A 20,601-nucleotide genomic window follows, 5' to 3' on the forward strand; every position below is an offset into this window, starting at 1 on the left:
CCCTCTATATCCACCCATGTTATTGTAAATGGCAAGGCTTCATGGGTTTTTATGGCTGAGTAATACTGCAATGCACGTATATATCACCTCTTTATCAATCAGTCAGAGGATGTACATTATTTTCAAGAGTATAAAGAACATATTGACACATTGGTTATATTCTGGATTCATTGCAGCTTTCAACAAATTTCAAAGGACTGAAGGTGTAAAAAATATATTTGTGTGCAATTTATATGAAACCAAGCCAAAAGTAAATCACAAATAGATCATTTAAAAATCCTTGTGTATTTTTAATTTTAAAAATACTTCTAAGTAAGCCCTGGGTGTAAATAAGTTCAAGAGACATTATTCAATGTCGTTAGTCAAGAGGGAACTGTGGAACAAAACCACTATGAGATTCCACTTTGTTTGTTAGGATGGTTGCAATTATTTTTAAAGACTGAGAAGAACAAGGGTTTGAAATATAGAAATTGCATACGACGAGTAACAAAAGTGGCAGTTTGGATGCATTATCGTCTGTGTTTAAAGGCAAATTTATAGGCTTAAGTCCATATGTAAGAAAAGTAGAAAAACAGGAAATAGTATTCGTCTGAAAGTATTATAAAAAATTAGTGCATGAATCCCAAAAAATTGGAAGGGAAGAAAGTAAAGAAGAAAATTTATTAAATACAAAACAGACATACACCAGAGAGATGTTATAACAAAAGGTGATAATTTGGGATGACTGATCGAATAACCAGACTTTTGAGGGACGAAGGAGAAAAGGCAGAAATTACTGAGGTCGGGAAGGAAAGGAGGTTATCCCTGAGACCCTTGAATCGGAGTGGATTGTGACAGAGTGTTTTCATAAACTTAAAAAGTTGTGGAATTTGAAAACTACTAGAAAGATTTCACCCAATCCAAATGTCCCAATAATGAACGAGGTTGAAATCTGTAGGTTTCGTAATTACTGAGAAATGTGATATGTATTTTAAAATCTTTCCATGGAACAGGTTCCAGGCCTAGATGGCTTTGCCGTGGAAAGTGAATACCTTTACTAACTATGACCAAGTCTACCAAAACTGAATCTTACACGAAATCTTCAAAACAATAGAAGGAAAATTTCCATGTTATTTTATGAGGCCCATGTAATATTAATGCCAAACTCTAACAAGGATATTATAGGAAATTTTTTACAATTACACTATCTCAATCACAAGTATATAAGCATATTTAGCAAACAAAATCTGATTAAGTCCCATATAGAAGTCATGGTATGCCCAACACGAAGTGTCTGTATCCTGGCAATGCAGAGATTACTAAAATACTAAACTGTAGAGAGAAACCAAAGTAGACTTAAGTAACATGATGGGATTCCAGATCCCCAAACTGGAACACTCAATATTACAAAGATGCCAGTTCTCCCCACAGTGAAGTGAGTCACTGTGATTTTTTATTGTGGAATCTGAAGAGGTGATCCTAAAACCATGTTGAATTTTGCAACACTAGTGTTTCCAAGACAGTTTTGAGAAACAGCGAGGGGGATTTGCACTATCAGCAACGCACAGTAGGTGTGATGAACCAATGATAGCGACAGAGGATAGGCCATCTGAGTATGGAACACAACAGAGAGCCTGGAAGTCAACTCAGTGCTTGTCTAGACACCCCATTTACCAAACAGGTGGGTAGTCTATGGAAAAGTAAAAAATCTGGGTCAATTAAGAGTCATAGGCTAACCACTGAGATTTGGCTCTTACCTCATACTAGACACACAAAACAGTCCAGGCTGAATGCCGAGTTAGATTTCAAAGCAAAATAGTGATGAGAATAGAGAAGACCCTCCAGGTCCTCAAGCAGGAAAGTGCATCCCAAATGTCCTGTGCAGGGAGCAAAAAGGAGTAAAGCACGGAGGAAATACCTTGTGGATGGAGCTACATGAAAATCAAGTGAGTCTGCAGAGTGTGCCAAGGCAGAGCACAGCTTGGGAAGGCACACTGCAATACGGGAAGGGAAACGGACTTGTCTGCACAATATACACATAATCCTTGACCCGCAAGAATAAGACAACCCTGTAGAAATACAGGCGAGAGACAGGTAGAAGTGATGTGCAGAGGAGAGGAGCCAAACGTGCTGGACACATTTGAAATGTGTCCTGTCTCCCCACGGGCTCTCCGTCACCTCTCTGAAGTGACTGTTTCCTGTTTGTGCCATAGGTAACCTGGTCACACCCCCCCTCACTGCCTGTGTCCCATCATATTGCACATGTTTGTTGTCATGTCTGCCTTCCTGCAGAGCCATGAGCTCCCCAGGGCTGGCCTTGAACTACACTATTTCTGCATCCCTCACCCTGTGGCCATGTCCCTTAGAAGTGTGTTCTCACTTCTCTGGTGAGCTGCTGATTTGAGCCTGAGAAATACATTTCAGGTCACGAGGGAGCCTGGTGCTGTGATCCTCTGATTATAATGAAAAGCTGTTCCTTCAGATGGAATGACCCTGAGCCCAAATAGTGCTGGCCAGGGCAGGAGTGGGGTCACCCCTTCAGCTGCTGAGGCAAGCCCTGCTGAGTGCTTCCTGCCTACCATAGCTCTGATGCCTCCCTTACACACTTGGTGTCCTTCATACCCTGGACCCCTGAGGGATGGCTGCCTTGACCCTTACCTCCTCCAGGTGAGGGTCATGACTGCTGAAGGTCACACAGCCCATGTCTATGCAGATGATGATGAGGTCGGCTTGTAGAACTGTCACCCCTCCTTCTTAGCTTTGGGTTCCCATGCAATGCAGAGAGTGTTGGGAGGGGCAGGCGAGGGTCTTGGGGTCACAGAAACTGTGAGGATGGGTGCTCCATGTTCAAGCTTCAGGAGCTCCTGGTTTCTGGTAGAAGCAGAGGAGGAAATGGCCTCAGCTCACTTCAGCTGCCACATCTTGTTGCTTCATCCAGGCAGTAGTGCAAGGGCGTGCAGCTTAGGGTCATGGGGCTCGGAAGGTCTCTCCTCCTGAACTGCTGGGATTTGGAGGCTTGAATGGCCAATTAGGTGAGCTTGTTTGTCTTCTGGCCTCTGGAGTGCCCTGGGACTCCCAGTTCCCCTGGGTACCACTGTCATCAAGCTCTGTCTGAACCCACCCGCCCCTACACGGCCAGGCTCCAAAGACCAGAAGTCTCTCTGGGCCTCAGGTGTGAGCAGAAGAGAATCATAGACATCATGTGCCCACCTTAATGCCCGTCATCCGGTTACCCCATTCCCCATCCCCTCCACTGCAGCAACCATTAATTTCTTTCCTATATGGAAGACTCATTTTTAACAATTTTATTCAAAAGAGAGCACTTGACGTAGGAACTACCACTTAATCCTTTTATCAGGGCACAGTAATCATTGTTGGTTGTAGATACAGGGTACAGCGCATCTCTAAAGCTTATACTTTTATGACAGCAGTTCATGTTTGTTACATAATAACTCCATCACCCCACCTGTGGCAATCTCCGTATCCTCCATCAAGGTTGCAGGACACATTGACTCCCTTCAGCACATCCTCCACATGGCCATGTGTTTCTGTCCCAGCCTCCGCAGGGCCTCCTTCACATCCTTGTTTCGCAGACTGTAGATGAGGGGATTGAGCATTGGGATGACCAGCGTGTAGAAGACAGAGACCACCTTGCCCTGCTCCATGGACTCAATTGCTCCTGGCTGGGCATACATGACAAAGAGAGTCCCAAAAAAGAGGGTCACTGCAGTCATGTGGGAGCCACAGGTGGAGAAGATCTTGCGTCTCCCAGCTCCTGATCCCATCCTCAGGATGGTCACTGTGATGTAGCCATAGGAGATGACGATCACAATTGTCACAGCCACAAGGAGGAGCCCACAGATGCCAAACAAGAGAAGTTCATTGATGGCCGTGTTGCCACAGGCGATCTGGAGCAGAGGGGGCACATCACAGAAGAAGTGGTTGATGCGGTTGGAGCTGCAGAATGGGAGGTGGAATGTGAAGCTGGTCTGCACAACAGAGTTGAAGCAGCCTCCACAGTAGGCGTCCAGCACCAGGCGAGTGCAGGCAGACTGGCACATGGTGCTGGGGTAGCGCAAGGGGCTACAGATGGCCATGAAGCGGTCGTAGGCCATGACACCCAGGAGGAAGCCTTCAGTTGTGGCCATCAGGGATAAAAAGAAAAACTGGGTGGCACATCCTGCAAAGGTGATGACCTTGGATGAGGAGAAGAAGTTGGCCAGTGCATTGGGGGCGATGACAGATGAGTAGCACAAGTCCACGAAGGAGAGGTTCTTGAGGAAGAAGTACATTGGGGAGTGCAGTTGGGCATCCAGGGTGATAACAATGATCATGAGGAGGTTACCCAGGACAGTCACCATGTACAGGGCCAGGAATACAGCAAAGAGCAGGGCCTGAGTCTCAAGGCCACCTGCAAATCCCTCCAGCACAAAATCTTGAACGTAGACCTTGGAGAGGTTTCCATTACTCTGAAATGGCATGAGCCTTGGTCCTCCAGAGGGGAATTACCCCTTTGTGTTGGCAGATTAAGTGGGTCAAGCTAAACTCCCTGCAGGACACTATTTAGAAAGATAAACAACAACAGTCAAAAATCTGGTTAAAGGTATAATGGAGTTAATGGTTTAGCAAAGAATTAATAAACAATATTCAAGATAAACGCGTTGGTCCAGTGATATCAGTACTGAGCATTTCTTCTTCCCTTGATTCCTAAGTCTCTGTGAAGCAGAATCTGAAAGGCAATTGGTTAAGCAGTGAGATTTTGCCTGTCTTGCAGAGCTCATGCTGACAGTGGTTGGTTACTACGAACCAGCCAGGATGCACCATGGGAGTGAGTTAAATCAGGAGTAAGTATGCAGCTGAGCTTCTGACCATTTCAATCACTGAAAGTATATTAAGACACGATCTGCATGCTATGCTCGAAAACTCTGCAAAAATTAATATATATCGAGTTGAAGACATGTTATCCTAGACTACAGATGTTTTCTCTAAAAGCTTTTTGTAATTACTGCCAGACAGAATTAAAAAATTGAATTCCTGCAATAAAAATTAAAATTACCTAACCATAGAGAAACCCCAAGAGGTTTCCGATTTTGGTGAAACACATATGTAAATTTTAATAAAGTTATTATTGGAAAGAATGAGAGATGAGGGATGCCTGGGTGGTTCAGTGGTTAGGGCCTGCCTTGGCCCCAGGGCATGATCCTGGAGTCCCAGGATCCAGTCCCACGTCGGGCTTTCTGCATGGAACTTGCTTCTCCCTCTGCATGTGTCTCTGCCTCTCTCTCTCTCTCTGTGTCAGTCTCTGTATCTCTCATGAATAAATAATTTTTTAAAGAAGAATATCAGAAAGGGAGACAGAACATAAAGACTCCTAACTCGGTTGTGGCGGTGGGGGCGGCGGGCAGCCGAGGAGCCCGCCGAGTGCTGGAGCCCGGGCCGCCCGAGCGCCTCGCAGCGGGTGACGCTGCTGCCGCGGCCTCGCGTGGTGCGGGTCGGCGTGTCCCGCGTGCTGGGGTCCTTTTGGAATAAATCATGGGATTGAGCTTCATTCAGATGTGGTGGAATATGCCAAGGAAAAATTGGAGAGCTTCATCAAACATAGTGATAGCTTTGATAATCAGCTCCTAGACCTAGACTATCCGTCTAAGAGGGAAGCTGCAGGGCAAGGCTAGGTCACCCTGATCTCCTAGCAGCTTATCAAAAGAATTATATGGGCAAGTTGGCAAGGTCCCTGCTGTGAAGGAAATCATCTGTCCGTCTCCAGACGAAGATATTCCAACATGCACCTATAAAGAAAACCACTGCTAAGATTTGAGTTCTGTGAACCTGCATTTGTGGTTGGTAATTGCCTCCAGATAGCATCTGACAGTCATCAGTATGATCGAATTTATTGTGGGGCTGGTGTCCAGAAAGACCATGAAAACTACATGAAAATTTTACTGAAAGTTGGAGGCATTCTAGTCATGCCTATAGAAGATCAGTTAACACAAATTATGCGAACTGGACAAAACACTTGGGAAAGTAAAAACATCCTTGCTGTTTCATTTGCTCCACTTGTACAACCAAGTAAGAATGATAATGGCAAACCAGATTCTGTAGGACTCCCCCCCTGTGCTGTCCGGAATCTACAGGACTTGGCTCGTATTTATATTCGACGTACACTTAGAAATTTCATAAATGATGAGATGCAGGCCAAGGGGATTCCTCAGAGGGCTCCACCCAAAAGAAAAAGAAAGAGGGTGAAACAAAGAATTAATACTTACGTATTTGTGGGTAATCAGCTTATTCCTCAGCCTCTAGACAGTCAGGAGGATGAAAAAATGGAAGAAGATAAAGAAGAGGAAGAGAAAGATCACAGTGAAGCCATGAAGCCCGAGGAGCCACCTCAGAATTTACTGAGAGAAAAAATCATGAAACTTCCCCTCCCTGAATCTTTAAAGGCTTACTTGACATATTTTAGAGAAAAATAACTTAGATCAAGAAGAAAGAATGCCTACTGATAATTCCTTTGGTCTTGAAAATGTAGCATTTGTTAGGAGTTAAAAGAGAATTCTTTCATCAGTGCGAATTATAGTGATAAAAGTATAATTTGTTTTTGTCTTAGTAATAAAAATGATGTATTCAGTAAATAAAAAGAATCCCTTTTATAAAATATATTTTTCTTTAAATCTTGGAAAAAAATGCTGTTTTATCTCAGAGTGACTTCAAGAGTGGAATGCAACAATACTCAAGATTTGTGTACTGTAAATCCTTTTCTGGTTCCTTACAGATTTGTAGTGTTGAGGCTTACATTTAATTTTGTATAAGGTTAAATAATTGTTAAGCATATACTGATTTTTGAATTGCAGTTGTTTGCATTTCCTCTATGAAAACTTTCTTTTCAATCAGGAAATCAAATGCCGTATAGACCACTGACCTTACTTTGTTGCAATCACTATTGCTGAGTCGCTGTAGTATTCCGGGCAATACATGAGTGCAATAACAATACAGATATGAATAATTTAGCTTTAAAAAAAAACAAAAAAGAAAAAAACAAACAAAAAACGTTTCGTGAAATTCAACAGCACTGCTACTTTTGCTTTTGAATCTATTGCCAAAAGATACAGGAAACTATCTGCTTCTCTCATAGAGATTTTAAGAGCACATCAAGTGAGTATTAAATAAAAAGTATAAACCTAAAAAAAAAAAAAAAAAAAAAAGACTCCTAACTCTGGGAAACGAACTAGGGGTGGTGGAAGGGGAGTTGGGCGGGGGGTGGGGGTGAATGGGTGGCGGGCACTGAGGGGGGGCACTTGACGGGATGAGCACTGAGTGTTATTCTGTATGTTGGCAAATTCAACACCAATAAAAAATAAATTTATTATAAAATAAATAAATAAATAACAAAACAAAAGAATGGATGTTGAGACTTACAATCTTATTTGAAATTTGCAAGCAATAAAGCGAATAATATGTAACAGTTTAGAAGTACAATGGCTAAAATTAGGAACTCAATGAATGAATTTCAAAGATTAGCTAAGAAGAAAATTTGTGAAGTAGAATACAGATCAGTGGAAAATACTCAGAGTGAAGTATTGAGAGACAAAAGGACAGAAAAAATCAGAAATGAGTGTTAGAGATCAATAACATAGAGATATACATATTTGAATTCCAAAAAATGATTAAAGAGATTAATATGCTGAATCAGTGCTTGAGGAGTTAATGGCCAGGTGTTATCTCAAAACAATGAAAGATATTTTTCTACAGATTCATTAACCTACAAAATCAAAGCAGCATTTATACAAAGAACGCCACACTTGGACATATCATAGTAAAAATATTTAGAGTCAAAATAAAGAGAAAAGTATAAAAGCATTCTGAGAAAGAAGACAATCACTTCAGGGGCACCTAAGTGGAACAGTCAGTTAGGACTCTGATTCCTGCATTCTGCTCAGGTTGTGACCTCAGAGTGGTGAGATTGGTTACCATTGCAGCCTCACATTCAGCAAAGAATCTGTTTGAGACCCTCGCTCCCTTTCCCAGTGCCCCTCCTCTAAAATAAATAATAAAACCTTTCTTTACAAAGAAGACCAAAAAAGAAGACATAGTCATTTCAACGTTTAAAGTTAGAAATAAGACTGACCATTGTCTTACCACATTAAAAATAATGGAAGCCAACTGAGGTGGACACTTGACAGGATGAGCACTGGGTGTTTTTCTGTATGTTGGTAAATTGAACACCAATAAAAGTTAATTAAAAAAAAATAAATAAAAGGAAATATATTTTCCTTTCTTCAAAGAAAATACTTATCAACTATTATTCTGCATCAGGCCGAACATATCCTTCAGAACTCAAAGTGAATGTAGCTGTAAGAATTAAGGAGTCAATCCATTTACAATTGTACCCAAAAGCATAAGATACCTAGGAATAAACCAACCAAAGAAGGAAAGGATCTATACCCTCAAACTACAGAACACTTGTGAAAGAAATTGAGGAAGTCACAAAGAGATGGAAAAATATTCCATGCTTACGGATTGGAAGAATTAATATTGTGAAAATGTCTCTGCTACCCAGGGCAATTTACACATTCAGTGCAATCCCTATCCAAATCCCAGGGACTTGGGGGCAGCACCGGTGGCTCAGTGGTTTAGCACCGCCTTCAGCCTAGGGCATGATCCTGGAGACAGGGGATTGAGTCCCATGCTGGGCTCCCTGCATGGAGCCTGCTTTTCCCTCTGCCTCTCTCTCTCTCTCTCTCTCTCTCTCTCTCTGTATATTATGAATAAATAAATAAAATCTTTTAAAAATATCCCATGGACGTTCATTAGGGAGTTGGAACAAATAATCTTAAGATTTGTGTGGAGTCAGAAAAGACCCCAAAGAGCCAGGGGAATATTGAAAAAGAAAACCAGAGCCGGGGGCATCACAATGCCAAGTTTCAAGTTGTATTACAAAGCTGTGACCATCAAGACACTGTGGTACCGGCACAAAAACAGACACATACATCAATGGAGCAGAATAGAGAACCCAGAAATGGGCCCTCAACTCTATGGCCGACTAATATCCAACAAGGCAGGAAAGACTATCCAGTTGTAAAAGGACAGTCTCTTCAATAAATGGTGCTGGGAAAATTGGACAGCCATGTGTAGCAGAACGAAACTAGATTATTGTCTGACACCAGAGACAAAGATAAAGTCAAAATGGATGAAAGATCTAAACGTGAGAAGAATCCATCAAAATCCTAGGGTAGAATACAGGCAACACCCTTTTTGAAGTTGGACACAGCAACTTCTTGCAAGATCTATCAATGAAGGTGGGATCCCTGGGTGGCGCAGTGGTTTGGCGCCTGCCTTTGGCCCAGGGCGCGATCCTGGAGCCCCAGGATCGAATCCCACATCGGGCTCCTGGTGCATGGAGCCTGCTTCTCCCTCTGCCTGTGTCTCTGCCTCTCTCTCTCTCTGTGTGACTATCATAAATAAATAAAAATTAAAAAAATAAACTGAGAGAATTTAATTGAAGCATATCAAATGGATAAAAACTCATGAATTTCTAATACTGAAAATACAACCCCGTTCATTGGCTTCTTTGGAGTATGGTGCAGAGGGAAGCCACACAGTGACCCTCATAGTGAGGAAATCAATGTTTAGAGGGATTTTTCCTTTACAGAATATTGCAACTAATAAATGAAAATTGAAGTACAGAATTTGAATATTATCATCTGATAAACCCATAATGAAACAACGAGTTTAGGTAAGATTACTTATGGCTACTGTTACTCCAGGACAAGAGATGCAGCCAGGTGGACCTCTCAGTGGAAGTACACTCAACACTTATGAAATATTCCTGCCAGAAAAATCAATCATGAGTCCGACTGAGCCTCTAGGACCTACCAGTTACAGGACCAACAGAATATGCTAATCAACCCTACAGGGACAAGGTCAGCAAAATCTGTCATGTGTGAGAAGCTTTGCAGGATAAACCATCTGTTTGTTCAATAAAGAAGGTGAGTAATAATATTGAAATGAAAATAGAGGGACAGGAAGCCAGGGAATGAGAGGCTTTAGGGGCATCATGAGAACATGGAGTAAGGATGTTATGAATCCTGTTCCAAAACACACCTGAAAGGACAAATGAGCCAATCAGGACAATTGAAACACTAAATGGCAATTCTATAATATTAGGAATTCATTATTAATTGTTTAAAGGATAATAGTAACATCAGAGTTGTCTTTCTTTAAAGTAGTCACTGTTTAAAGGCAGTAGTTATGATGGGCTCTGGATTGATAATATTGAAGTTGGCGAGTGCGATATGTCATCCATTACTGCTCTAGTTTCATGTCCGTGTGTTTGAGAACAGCCATAATAAAGAGAAGCATGCATCTAAACATAAATAAAATAAAACTAAGTGAAGAGAATTTGTCTCACACAGGAGGAAAAGACGTGACCTTTAGGTAGCAGGAAACTGACTTTGGGGGTGAGGGGAGCTCAGAGATGGCAGAAAGAATGAAGATTATAAAAAAGGGCCCCAATATGGATACCCCTAAATAAATACAGATTTTATGCAGTGCTCATCAGGTTGAAAATGCAGAAAGTAAAGTACACCACACCAAAGACAGGTAATTGGGAGTAAATACGTAGAGTTGAAAGGGTTTCCTCATTGTTCAGGGAGTCAGTAACTATACTAACGTAGGTTGTATTAGGTCAATAATGTAAGTTGTAATCTGTTTGCCACCCCTAACAAAAGAAAAAAAGAGCGAATGGAAGTAAAACTTAGAGCTAATATAATAAAGGTGGAAGAATAATTTTCAATGAATGTTAAAAAAAGGAGAAAGAAATAAAGAGCACTAAAGAGCACTGGGTTTCTCTGTATGTTGGTAAATTGAACACCAATAAAAATTAATTTAAAAAAATAAAGAGCACTAAAGAACATCGTATACATAAAGCCTAAATTTATTTGTATCATGTGAAGGACTAAACTGTCTCGTGTACAACATGATTAAAGTGAAATTTCCAATGAAAAGTTGTGCGCTAGTAGCCAGGTTGAAGAAACAAAACTGAAAAATATGCAATCGGAGAAGGACAAACATTTTGTGTTCTCATTCATTTGGGGAATATAAATAATAGTGAAAGGGAATAGAAGGGAAGGGAGAAGAAATGTGTGAGAAATATGAGAAAGGGAGACAGAACATAAAGACTCCTAACTCTGGGAAAAGAACTAGGGGTGGTGGGAGGGGAGGCGGACAGGAGCTGGGGGTGAATGGGTGACAGGCACAGAGGGGGGCACTTGGCGGAATGAGCGCTGGGTGTTATTGTGTATATAGGCAAATTGAACACCAATAAAAAATAAATTTATTATTAAAAATAATATGCAATCTTAAGAGATATAAAAAGCAAACATAAAATGTTGAAAATGAAAGTGATGGTAACATACTCAGCAAAATAATATTTTAGCAAAAAGCACACGCCACCACAGTTGCTATACTAGCCCGATAGCAGACTTCAAAGTGGAAAAATCAGCTGAGAAGAGGACACTTCACAGTGATGAGAAACATTTGGTTCCCCCAAGACAGGCAACCGTGTTAAATGTGTGAGCACCTGCCAGAGAGCCTTAGGATGTACAAAACAAAACTGTGCACTTACGGGAGAAAAGTACAAATCCACAACTATGTGAGAGATTTTAACCCCCTCCCTTGGAACTGATAGAACAATCACACAAGGTGCCAACCTGGATATGGAACGTTTAGGCAGTAGCATAGTGACCATAACCTAATGGAGCACGGCATCCAACAGCAGGATGTATATTCTTTGTTTTCTTTTTCTAAAAGGTTTTGTTTAAAGTCTAGTATAGTTCAGAGAGTATAATATTTTTTCAGGTGTACAGTATAGTGATTCAGCCAATAGTGCTGGACACATTTGAAAGGTGTCCTGTCTCCCCACGGGCTCTCCATCACCTCTCTGATGTGACTGTTTCCTGTTTGTGCCATCAGCAACCTGGTCACACCCCCCCTCACTGCCTGTGTCCCATCATATTGCACATGTTTGTTGTCATGTCTGCCTTCCTGCAGAGCCATGAGCTCCCCTGGGCTGGCCTCGATCTATGCTATTTCTGCATCCCCCACCCTGTGGCCGGGTCCCTTAGAAGTGTGTTCTCACTTCTCTGGTTGGTTACTGATTTGAGCCTGAGAAATACATTTCAGGTCACGAGGGAGCCTGGTGCTGTGATCCTCTGATTATAATGAAAAGCTGTTCCTTCAGATGGAATGACCCTGAGCCCAAATAGTGCTGGCCAGGGCAGGAGTGGGGTCACCCCTTCAGCTGCTGAGGCAAGCCCTGCTGAGTGCTTCCTGCCTACCATAGCTCTGATGCCTCCCTTACACACTTGGTGTCCTTCATACCCTCGACCCCTAAGGGATGGCTGCCTTGACCCTTACCTCCTCCAGGTGAGGGTCATGACTGTTGAAGGTCACACAGCCCATGTCTGTGCAGATGATGATGAGGTCGGCTTGTAGAACTGTCACCCCTCCTTCTTAGCTTTGGGTTCCCATGCAATGAAGGGAGTGTTGAGAAGGGCAGGCAAGGATTTTGGGGTTACAGGAACTGTGTGGAAGGGTGCTCCATGTTAAAGCTTCAGGAGCTCCTGGTTTCTGGTAGAAGCAGAGGAGGAAATGGCCTCAGCTCACTTCACCTGCCACATCTTGTTGCTTCATCCAGGCAGTAAGTAGTGCAAGGACGTGCACCTTGGGGTCATGGTGCTGGGAAGGTCTCTCCTCCTGAACTGCTGGGATTTGAGCCTTGAATGGCCAATTAGGTGAGCTTGTTTGTCTTCTGGCCTCTGGAATGCACTGGGACTCCCAGATCCCCTGGGTACCACTGTCATCAAGCTCTGTCTGAACCCGTCCGCCCCCTACACGGCCAGGCTCCAAAGCCCAGAAGTCTCCCTGGGCCTCAGGTGTGAGCAGAAGAGAATCATAGACATCATGTGCCCACTTTAATGCCCGTCATCCAGTTACCCCATTCCCCATCCCCTCCACTGCAGCAACCATTAATTTCTTTCCTATATGGAAGAATCATTTTTAACAATTTTATTCAGAAGAGAGCACTTGACCTATGATCTACCACTTAATATATTTTTCAGAACACAGTAATCATGTTGGTTGCAGATACAGGGTACAGCACATCTCTAAGGCTTATTCTTTTATGACAGCAGTTTACGTTTGTTACATAATAACTCCATCACCCCACCTGTGGCAATCTCCATCAAGGAGATTGTATCCTCCATCAAGGTTGCAGGACACATTGACTCCCTTCGGCACATCCTTCACATGGCCGAGTGTTTCTGGCCCAGCCTCCGCAGGGCCTCCTTCACATCCTTGTTTCGCAGACTGTAGATGAGGGGATTGAGCATTGGGATGACCAGTGTGTAGAAGACGGAGACCACCTTGCCCTGCTCCATGGACTCAATTGCTCCTGGCTCAGCATACATGACAAAGAGAGTCCCAAAAAAGAGGGTCACTGCAGTCATGTGGGAGCCACAGGTGGAGAAGATCTTGCGTCTCCCAGTTCCTGAGCGCATCCTCAGGATGGTCACTGTGATGTAGCCATAGGAGATGAGGATCACAAATGTCATTCCCACAATGATGAGCCCACAGATGCCAAAAAAGAGAAGTTCATTGATGGCCGTGTTGCCACAGGCGATCTGGAGCAGAGGGGGCACATCACAGAAGAAGTGGTTGATGCGGTTGGAGCTGCAGAATGGGAGGTGGAATGTGAAGCTGGTCTGCACAACAGAGTTGAAGCAGCCTCCACAGTAGGCGCCCAGCACCAGGCGAGTGCAGGCAGACTGGCACATGGTGCTGGGGTAGCGCAAGGGGCTACAGATGGGCATGAAGCGGTCGTAGACCATGACACCCAGGAGGAAACCTTCAGTTGTGGCCAGCAAGGAGAAAAAGAAAAACTGGGTGGCACATCCTGCAAAAGTGATGACCTTGGACGAGGAGAAGAAGTTGGCCAGTGCATTGGGGGCAATGACAGATGAGTAACACAAGTCCACAAAGGAGAGGTTCTTGAGGAAGAAGTACATTGGGGAGTGCAGCCGGGCATTCAGGGTGATAACGATGATCATGAGGAGGTTGCCCAGGACAGTCACCATGTACAGGGCCAGGAACACAGCAAAGAGCAGGACCTGGGTCCTAAGGCCTCCTGCAAATCCCTCCAGAACAAAATCTTGAAAGTAGAGCTTGGAGAGGTTTCCATTACTGTGCAATGGCATGAGCCTCGGTCCTCCCGAAGGGAATTACCCTTCCGTGTTGGCAAATTAAGCGGGTCAAGCTAAACTCCCTGCTGAAGACTATTTAGAAGATATAAACAACAACAAAAAATCTGGTTGAAGATATAATGGAGTTAATGGTTTAGCAAGGAATTAGTAAACAATATTCAAGATAAACGCATAGGTCCAGGGATTTCAATATTGAAGATTTCTTCTTCCCTTGATTCCTAAGCCAATTGTGAAGAGGAATCTGATAGCCAGGTGGTTAAGCAGTGAGATTTTGCCTGTCTTCCAGAGCTAATGTGATAGTGATTGGTTACTACGGACCAGCCAGGATGTACCATGGGAGTGAGTTAAATCAGGAGTAAGTATGCAGCTGAGCTTCTGACCATTTCAATCACTGAAAGTATATTAAGACACGATCTGCATGCTATGCTTGAAAACCCTGCAAAAATTAAAATATATCAAGGTGAAGACATGTTATCCTAGACTGCAGATGTTTTCTCTAAAAGTTTTTTGTAATTACTGCCAGACAGAATTAAAAATTGAGTTCCTGCAATAAATATTAAAATTACCCCAAGAGGTTTCCGATTTTGGTGTAACACATATGGAAATTTTATATAAAGTTATTATTTTAAAGAATGAAAGATGAGGAATGCCTGGGTGGTTCAGTGGTTAGGGCCTGCCTTTGCCCCAGGGAATGATCCTGGATCCCGGGATCGAGTCCCATGTCTGGCTTCCTGCATGGAACCTGCTTCTCCCTCTTCATGTGTCTCTGCCTCTCTCTCTCTCTCTCTCTGTGTGTGTGTGTCTGTCTCTGTATCTCTCATGAATAAATAATTTTTTAAAGAAGAATATCAGAAAGGGAGACAGAACATAAAGACCCCTAACTCTGGGAAACGAACTAGGGGTGGTGGAAGGGGAGGAGGGCGGGGGTTGGGGGTGAATGGGTGACGGGCACTGAGGGGGGCACTTGACGGGATGAGCACCGGGTGTTATTCTGTATGTTGGCAAATTCAACACCAATAAAAAATAAATTTATTATAAAATAAATAAATAAATAACAAAACAAAACAAAACAAAAGAGTGAAAGTTGAGACTTACAATCTTATTTGAAATTTGCAAGCAATAAAGCGAATAATATGTAACAGTTTAGAAGTACAATGGCTAAAATTAGGAACTCAATGAATGAATTCAAAGATTAGCTAAGAAGAAAATTTGTGAACTAGAATACAGTAAGTGGAAAATACTCAGAGTGAAGTATTGAGAGACAAAAGGACAGAAAAAATCAGAAATGAGTGTTAGAGATAAATAACATAGAGATATACATATTATGAATTCCAAAAAATGATTAAAGAGATAATATGCTGAATCAGTGCTTGAAGAGTTAATGGCCAGGTGTTATCTCAAAACAGTGAAAGATATTTTTCTACAGATTCATTAACCTACAATGAAAGATATTTTTCTACAAATTCATTAACCTACAAAATCAAAGCAGCATTTATACAAAGAACGCCACACTTGGACATATCATAGTAAAAATATTTAGAGTCAAAATAAAGAGAAAAGTATAAAAGCATTCTGAGAAAGAAGACAATCACTTCAGGGGCACCTAAGTGGAACAGTCAGTTAGGACTCTGATTCCTGGCCTCTGCTCAGGTTGTGATCTCAGAGTTGTGAGATTGGTTACCATGGCAGCCTCACATTCAGCACAGAATCTGTTTGAGACCCTCGCTCCCTTTCCCAGTGCCCCTCCTCTAAAATAAATAATAAAACCTTTCTTTACAAAGAAGACCAAAAAAGAAGACATAGTCATTTCAACGTTTAAAGTTAGAAATAAGACTGACCATTGTCTTACCACATTAAAAATAATGGAAGCCAAATTAAAAGGAAATTATTTTCCTTTCTTCACAGAAAATACTTATCAACTATTATTCTGCATCTAGCCGAACATATCCTTCAGAACTCAAAGTGAATGTAGCTGTAACAATTAAGGAGTCAATCCATTTACAATTGTACCCCAAAGCATAAGATACCTAGGAATAAACCAACCAAAGAAGGAAAGGATCTATACCCTCAAACTACAGAACACTTGTGAAAGAAATTGAGGAAGTCACAAAGAGATGGAAAAATATTCCATGCTTACGGATTGGAAGAATTAATATTGTGAAAATGTCTCTGCTACCCAGGGCAATTCACACATTCAATGCAATCCCTATCCAAATCCCAGGGACTTGGGGGCAGCACCGGTGGCTCAGTGGTTTCGCACCGCCTTCAGCCTAGGACATCATCCTGGAGACAGGGGATTGAGTCCCATGCTGGGCTCCCTGCATGGAGCCTGCTTTTCCCTCTGCCTCTCTCTCTCTCTCTCTCTCTCTCTCTCTCTCTGTATATTATGAATAAATAAATAAAATCTTTTAAAAATATCCCATGGACGTTCATTAGGGAGTTGGAACAAATAATCTTAAGATTTGTGTGGAGTCAGAAAAGACCCCAAATAGCCAGGGGAATATTGAAAAAGAAAACCAGAGCCGGGGGCATCACAATGCCAAGTTTCAAGTTGTACTACAAAGCTGTGACCATCAAGACACTGTGGTACCGGCACAAAAACAGACACATACATCAATGGAGCAGAATAGAGAACCCAGAAATGGGCCCTCAACTCTATGGCCGACTAATATCCAACAAGGCAGGAAAGACTATCCAGTTGAAAAAGGACAGTCTCTTCAATAAATGGTGCTGGGAAAATTGGACAGCCATGTGTAGCAGAACGAATCTAGATTATTGTCTGACACCAGACACAAAGATAAAGTCAAAATGGATGAAAGATCTAAACGTGAGACAAGAATCCATCAAAATCCTAGGGCAGAATACAGGCAACACCCTTTTTGAAGTTGGCCACAGCAACTTCTTGCAAGATCTATCTATGAAGGCAAGAGAAACAAAACAAAAGTGAACTATTGGGACTTAATCAAGATAAGAAGCTTCTGCACACCAAAGAAACAGTGAACAAAACTAAAAGACAACTACAGATGGGAGAAGACATTTGCAAATGACCTATCAGCTAAAGGGCTAGTATCCAAGATCTATGTAGAACTTATTAAACTCAACAGCAAAGAAGCAACAATCCAATCATGAAATGGGCAAAAGTCATGAACATAAATCTCACAGAGGAAGACATAGACATGGCCAACAAGCACATGAGGAATTGCTCCGCATCACTGGCCATCAGGGAAATACAAAACTAAACCACCAGGAGATCCTAACTCATACCAGTGAGAATGGTGAAAATGAACAAGATGGGATACCACAAATGTTGGAGAGGATGTGGAGAAAGAGGAACCCTCTTGCACTGTGGTGGGAATGCAGCCACTCTGGAAAACTGTGTGGAGGTTCCTCAAAGAGTGAAAAATAGACCTGCCCTATGACCCAGCAATTGCACTGCTGAGGATTTACCCCAAAGATACAGATGCAGTGAAACGCTGGGACACCTGCACCCCAATGTTTCTAGCAGCAATGTCCACAGTAGCCACACTGTGGAAGGAGCCTCGGTGCCCATTGACAATTGATGGATAAAGACACTGTGGTCTATGTATACAATGGGATATTCCTCAGCCATTAGAAATGACAAATACCTGCCATTTGCTTCAACGTGGATGGAACTGGAGGATATTATGGTGAGTGAAGTAAGTCAATCAGAGAAGGACAATCATCATATGGTCTCACTCATACGGGGAATATAAAAATTGTGAACGGGATTAAAGGGAAAGGAGGGGAACTGAATGGGAAATATCTGAGAAAGTGACAGAACATGGAGGCTCCTGGTTCTGGGAAACCAACAAGTGGTGGTGGAAAGGGAGGTGGGTGGGGGGAATGGTGACTGGGTGACGGGCACTGAGGGGGGCATCTGACGGGATGAGCGCTGGATGTTATGCTATTTGTTGGCAAATTGAACTCCAATAAAAACATAAAAAAGCCTCAATACTCTATTTTCAATAATGGATAAAACAACAAAACTAAGTATCAGCAAGGAAATAATAGATGTGAACAGTATTATAAACTTCACAGGGATTATACAGCATAACCAAGTGAGAGTTATCCAGGAATACGAGAGTAGACCAATATACAAAAAGAAAAAAAATCACTCCATATAATACACCATAGACATGGAATTCAGGGGGAAAAACTACATGATCATCTTAGGAGATCCAAAAAAGTACAAATCATTGTGGAAAGATGAAGAGGACCCACATCAATGTGAAGATATCCCATGATCATGGACCGGAGGACTTACTAATGTCTAGATGTAGTACTCCTCATGTTTACATATAGATTCAATGTAATCCTATCAAAGTCCAATTACCGTTTTATATTTCGTGGTGTTTTTTTTTTTTTTGGCAAAAATTGACCCTAAATGGCTGAAAAAATATATGAAGAGACCAAAGTAAGAGGCCTGCCACTTCCTGATTTCAAAACTGACTTTGAAGCAGAACAGTGTTGTGCTTGCACGAGGATAGACATAGAGCCAAGGAAACGAATCAAAATACAGAAATAAACTCACCTGTGATTTTCAACGAGGGGCCCAAGGGCACCATCCAACAGTGAGAAAAGAGTATTTTTCATAAATGTTGAGGAAAAAAGTCTATAATCCACATGCAAAAGAATGAATTAAGAGCTTTACCTCACACCACATACAAAAATTAACTCAAAATGGACAAATACCTAAATGCATGTGCTAAAACTATAAAACTATCAGAGGTCAACTAGACATCAGTGTCAATTATTGTGACTTGGGATTCGTCAGCAAATTCCTATATGACATCAAAGTACAGACTACAAAATAGGAGAATCAAAACTAAAATATGATAAAATAGACAAATTAAACTTCGTCTAAATTAAAATCTTGTGCATCAAAGGACACTCTCAAGACGAAGACAAAAGTCTATATTAAGGTAAATACTTTTGACAATTGATACATATCTAATAAGGATAAAATATCCATGGAATATAGAGAATTCCTCCAACTCAGCAACAAAAACACAGTCAAATGTTTAACTGGGCAAAGGTTTTGTTTGCACGGGCATTTCTCGAAAGATACAGACAACTGGCCAATAAGTTCAAGAGACATAATTCAATGTCGTTAGTCAAGAGGGAATTGTGGAACAAAACCAGTATGAGATTCCACTTTGTCTGTTAGGATGGTTACAATTATTTTTAAAGACTGAGAAGAACAAGGGTTGGTGAGAATTTGGAAAATAGAACCTTCATATCCGGCAGGTACAAATATAAGAGTGGCACAGCCTCTGTAGAAAGTGTTCTTGCCATCCCTCAAAAAGTTAGACACAGGGTTTCCCTACGACCCACCCTAATCCACATATAGGGATATGCCCAGGAGAGTTGACAATATACGTTCACACACAAGCCTGTTCACAAGTGTTCATAGGAGCAATATTCATAATATCTAAAAAGCTAATGGAAGCCGAATGTCCATCAAATGGTGAAGAGATAAACAAAATGTGAAATATTCATACAGCAAATCAATATTCATCCACAAAAGAAATAAAGTTCTTGTGTGTGTGTGTGTGTGTGTGTGTGGTGGGGTTAGGGAGGGAGCACACAGGTGAGCAGGAGGAGGGGCAGAGGGAGAGAAGGGGAGGGGGGAATCTTAAGCAGAATCTGGGCCCAGCATGGAGCCCTATATGGGGCTTGACTCACAACTCTGAGATCATGAGCTGAGCCGAAATCAAGAGTCGGATGTTGAACTGACCGAACCACCCAGGTTCCCTGAAAGAAAGAAAGTTCTAGTACAGATACAACATAGATGACCCTTGAAAAAAATATGCTAAATAAATGAAGCTTGGCACAAATGCCTGAATATTCTGTAAATTCATTTTATAAAATATGCAGAAGAGGGACAGAAGTGCATTTGTATTTGCCAAAATATGGTTGGGAGAGGGAAGGGAGAGTGCTGATGGGAATAGGGTTTCGTTGGGTGATGAAACTCTTCTGGAACCAGAGAGATGAGCACTGTGGATACTTTAAAAATTAAGGACCATGCTTAATGGTACACTTTGAACTGGTAAAAATGTCATGTGATCTTTGTTCCTCAATTTAAAATTTTATTTATTTATTTTTTATAATAAATTTATTTTTTATTGGTGTTCAATTTGCCAACATACAGAATAACACCCAGTGCTCTTCCCGTCAAGTGCCCCTGTGAGTGCCCGCCACCCAGTCACACCCTCCCTCTGCCCTCCTCCCCTTCCACCACCCCTAGTTCGTTTTACAGTGTTAGGAGTCTTTCATGTTCTGTCTCCCTTTCTGATATTTCCCACTTATTTTTTCTCCTTTCCCCTTTATTCCCTTTCACTATTTT

At 41.9% G+C, this 20,601-nt stretch overlaps 3 protein-coding genes across 3 annotated transcripts; 1 reads left to right on the top strand and 2 right to left on the bottom strand.

Annotated features, from left to right (window-relative positions):
- Positions 1 to 3,497: 3,497 nt before the first annotated feature.
- LOC140594040 (olfactory receptor 9S13-like) lies at positions 3,498 to 4,460 on the bottom strand. Its single transcript, XM_072722407.1, has one exon. The coding sequence runs from the start codon at positions 4,458 to 4,460 to the stop codon at positions 3,498 to 3,500; it is 963 nt and encodes a 320-aa protein (XP_072578508.1).
- Positions 4,461 to 5,436: 976 nt separating this feature from the next.
- LOC140593810 (protein-L-isoaspartate O-methyltransferase domain-containing protein 1-like) lies at positions 5,437 to 6,821 on the top strand. The gene has a single exon (XM_072718996.1). The coding sequence runs from the start codon at positions 5,907 to 5,909 to the stop codon at positions 6,447 to 6,449; it is 543 nt and encodes a 180-aa protein (XP_072575097.1). The 5' UTR covers positions 5,437 to 5,906; the 3' UTR covers positions 6,450 to 6,821.
- Positions 6,822 to 13,277: 6,456 nt separating this feature from the next.
- On the bottom strand, positions 13,278 to 14,228 carry LOC112912752 (olfactory receptor 9S13-like). The gene has a single exon (XM_072722408.1). It carries the CDS (start codon positions 14,226 to 14,228, stop codon positions 13,278 to 13,280), a length of 951 nt encoding a protein of 316 aa, XP_072578509.1.
- Positions 14,229 to 20,601: the final 6,373 nt, after the last annotated feature.

Source organism: Vulpes vulpes, chromosome 9, assembly GCF_048418805.1.
Source record: "Vulpes vulpes isolate BD-2025 chromosome 9, VulVul3, whole genome shotgun sequence".
NCBI classification, from domain to species: Eukaryota; Metazoa; Chordata; class Mammalia; order Carnivora; family Canidae; genus Vulpes; species Vulpes vulpes.

Coding starts and splice junctions, on each gene's coding strand:
- LOC112912752 (XM_072722408.1), bottom strand. CDS start 14,228: ATGCCATTGCACAGTAATGGAAACCTCTCCAAGCTCTACTTTCAAGAT.
- LOC140594040 (XM_072722407.1), bottom strand. CDS start 4,460: ATGCCATTTCAGAGTAATGGAAACCTCTCCAAGGTCTACGTTCAAGAT.
- LOC140593810 (XM_072718996.1), top strand. CDS start 5,907: ATGAAAATTTTACTGAAAGTTGGAGGCATTCTAGTCATGCCTATAGAA.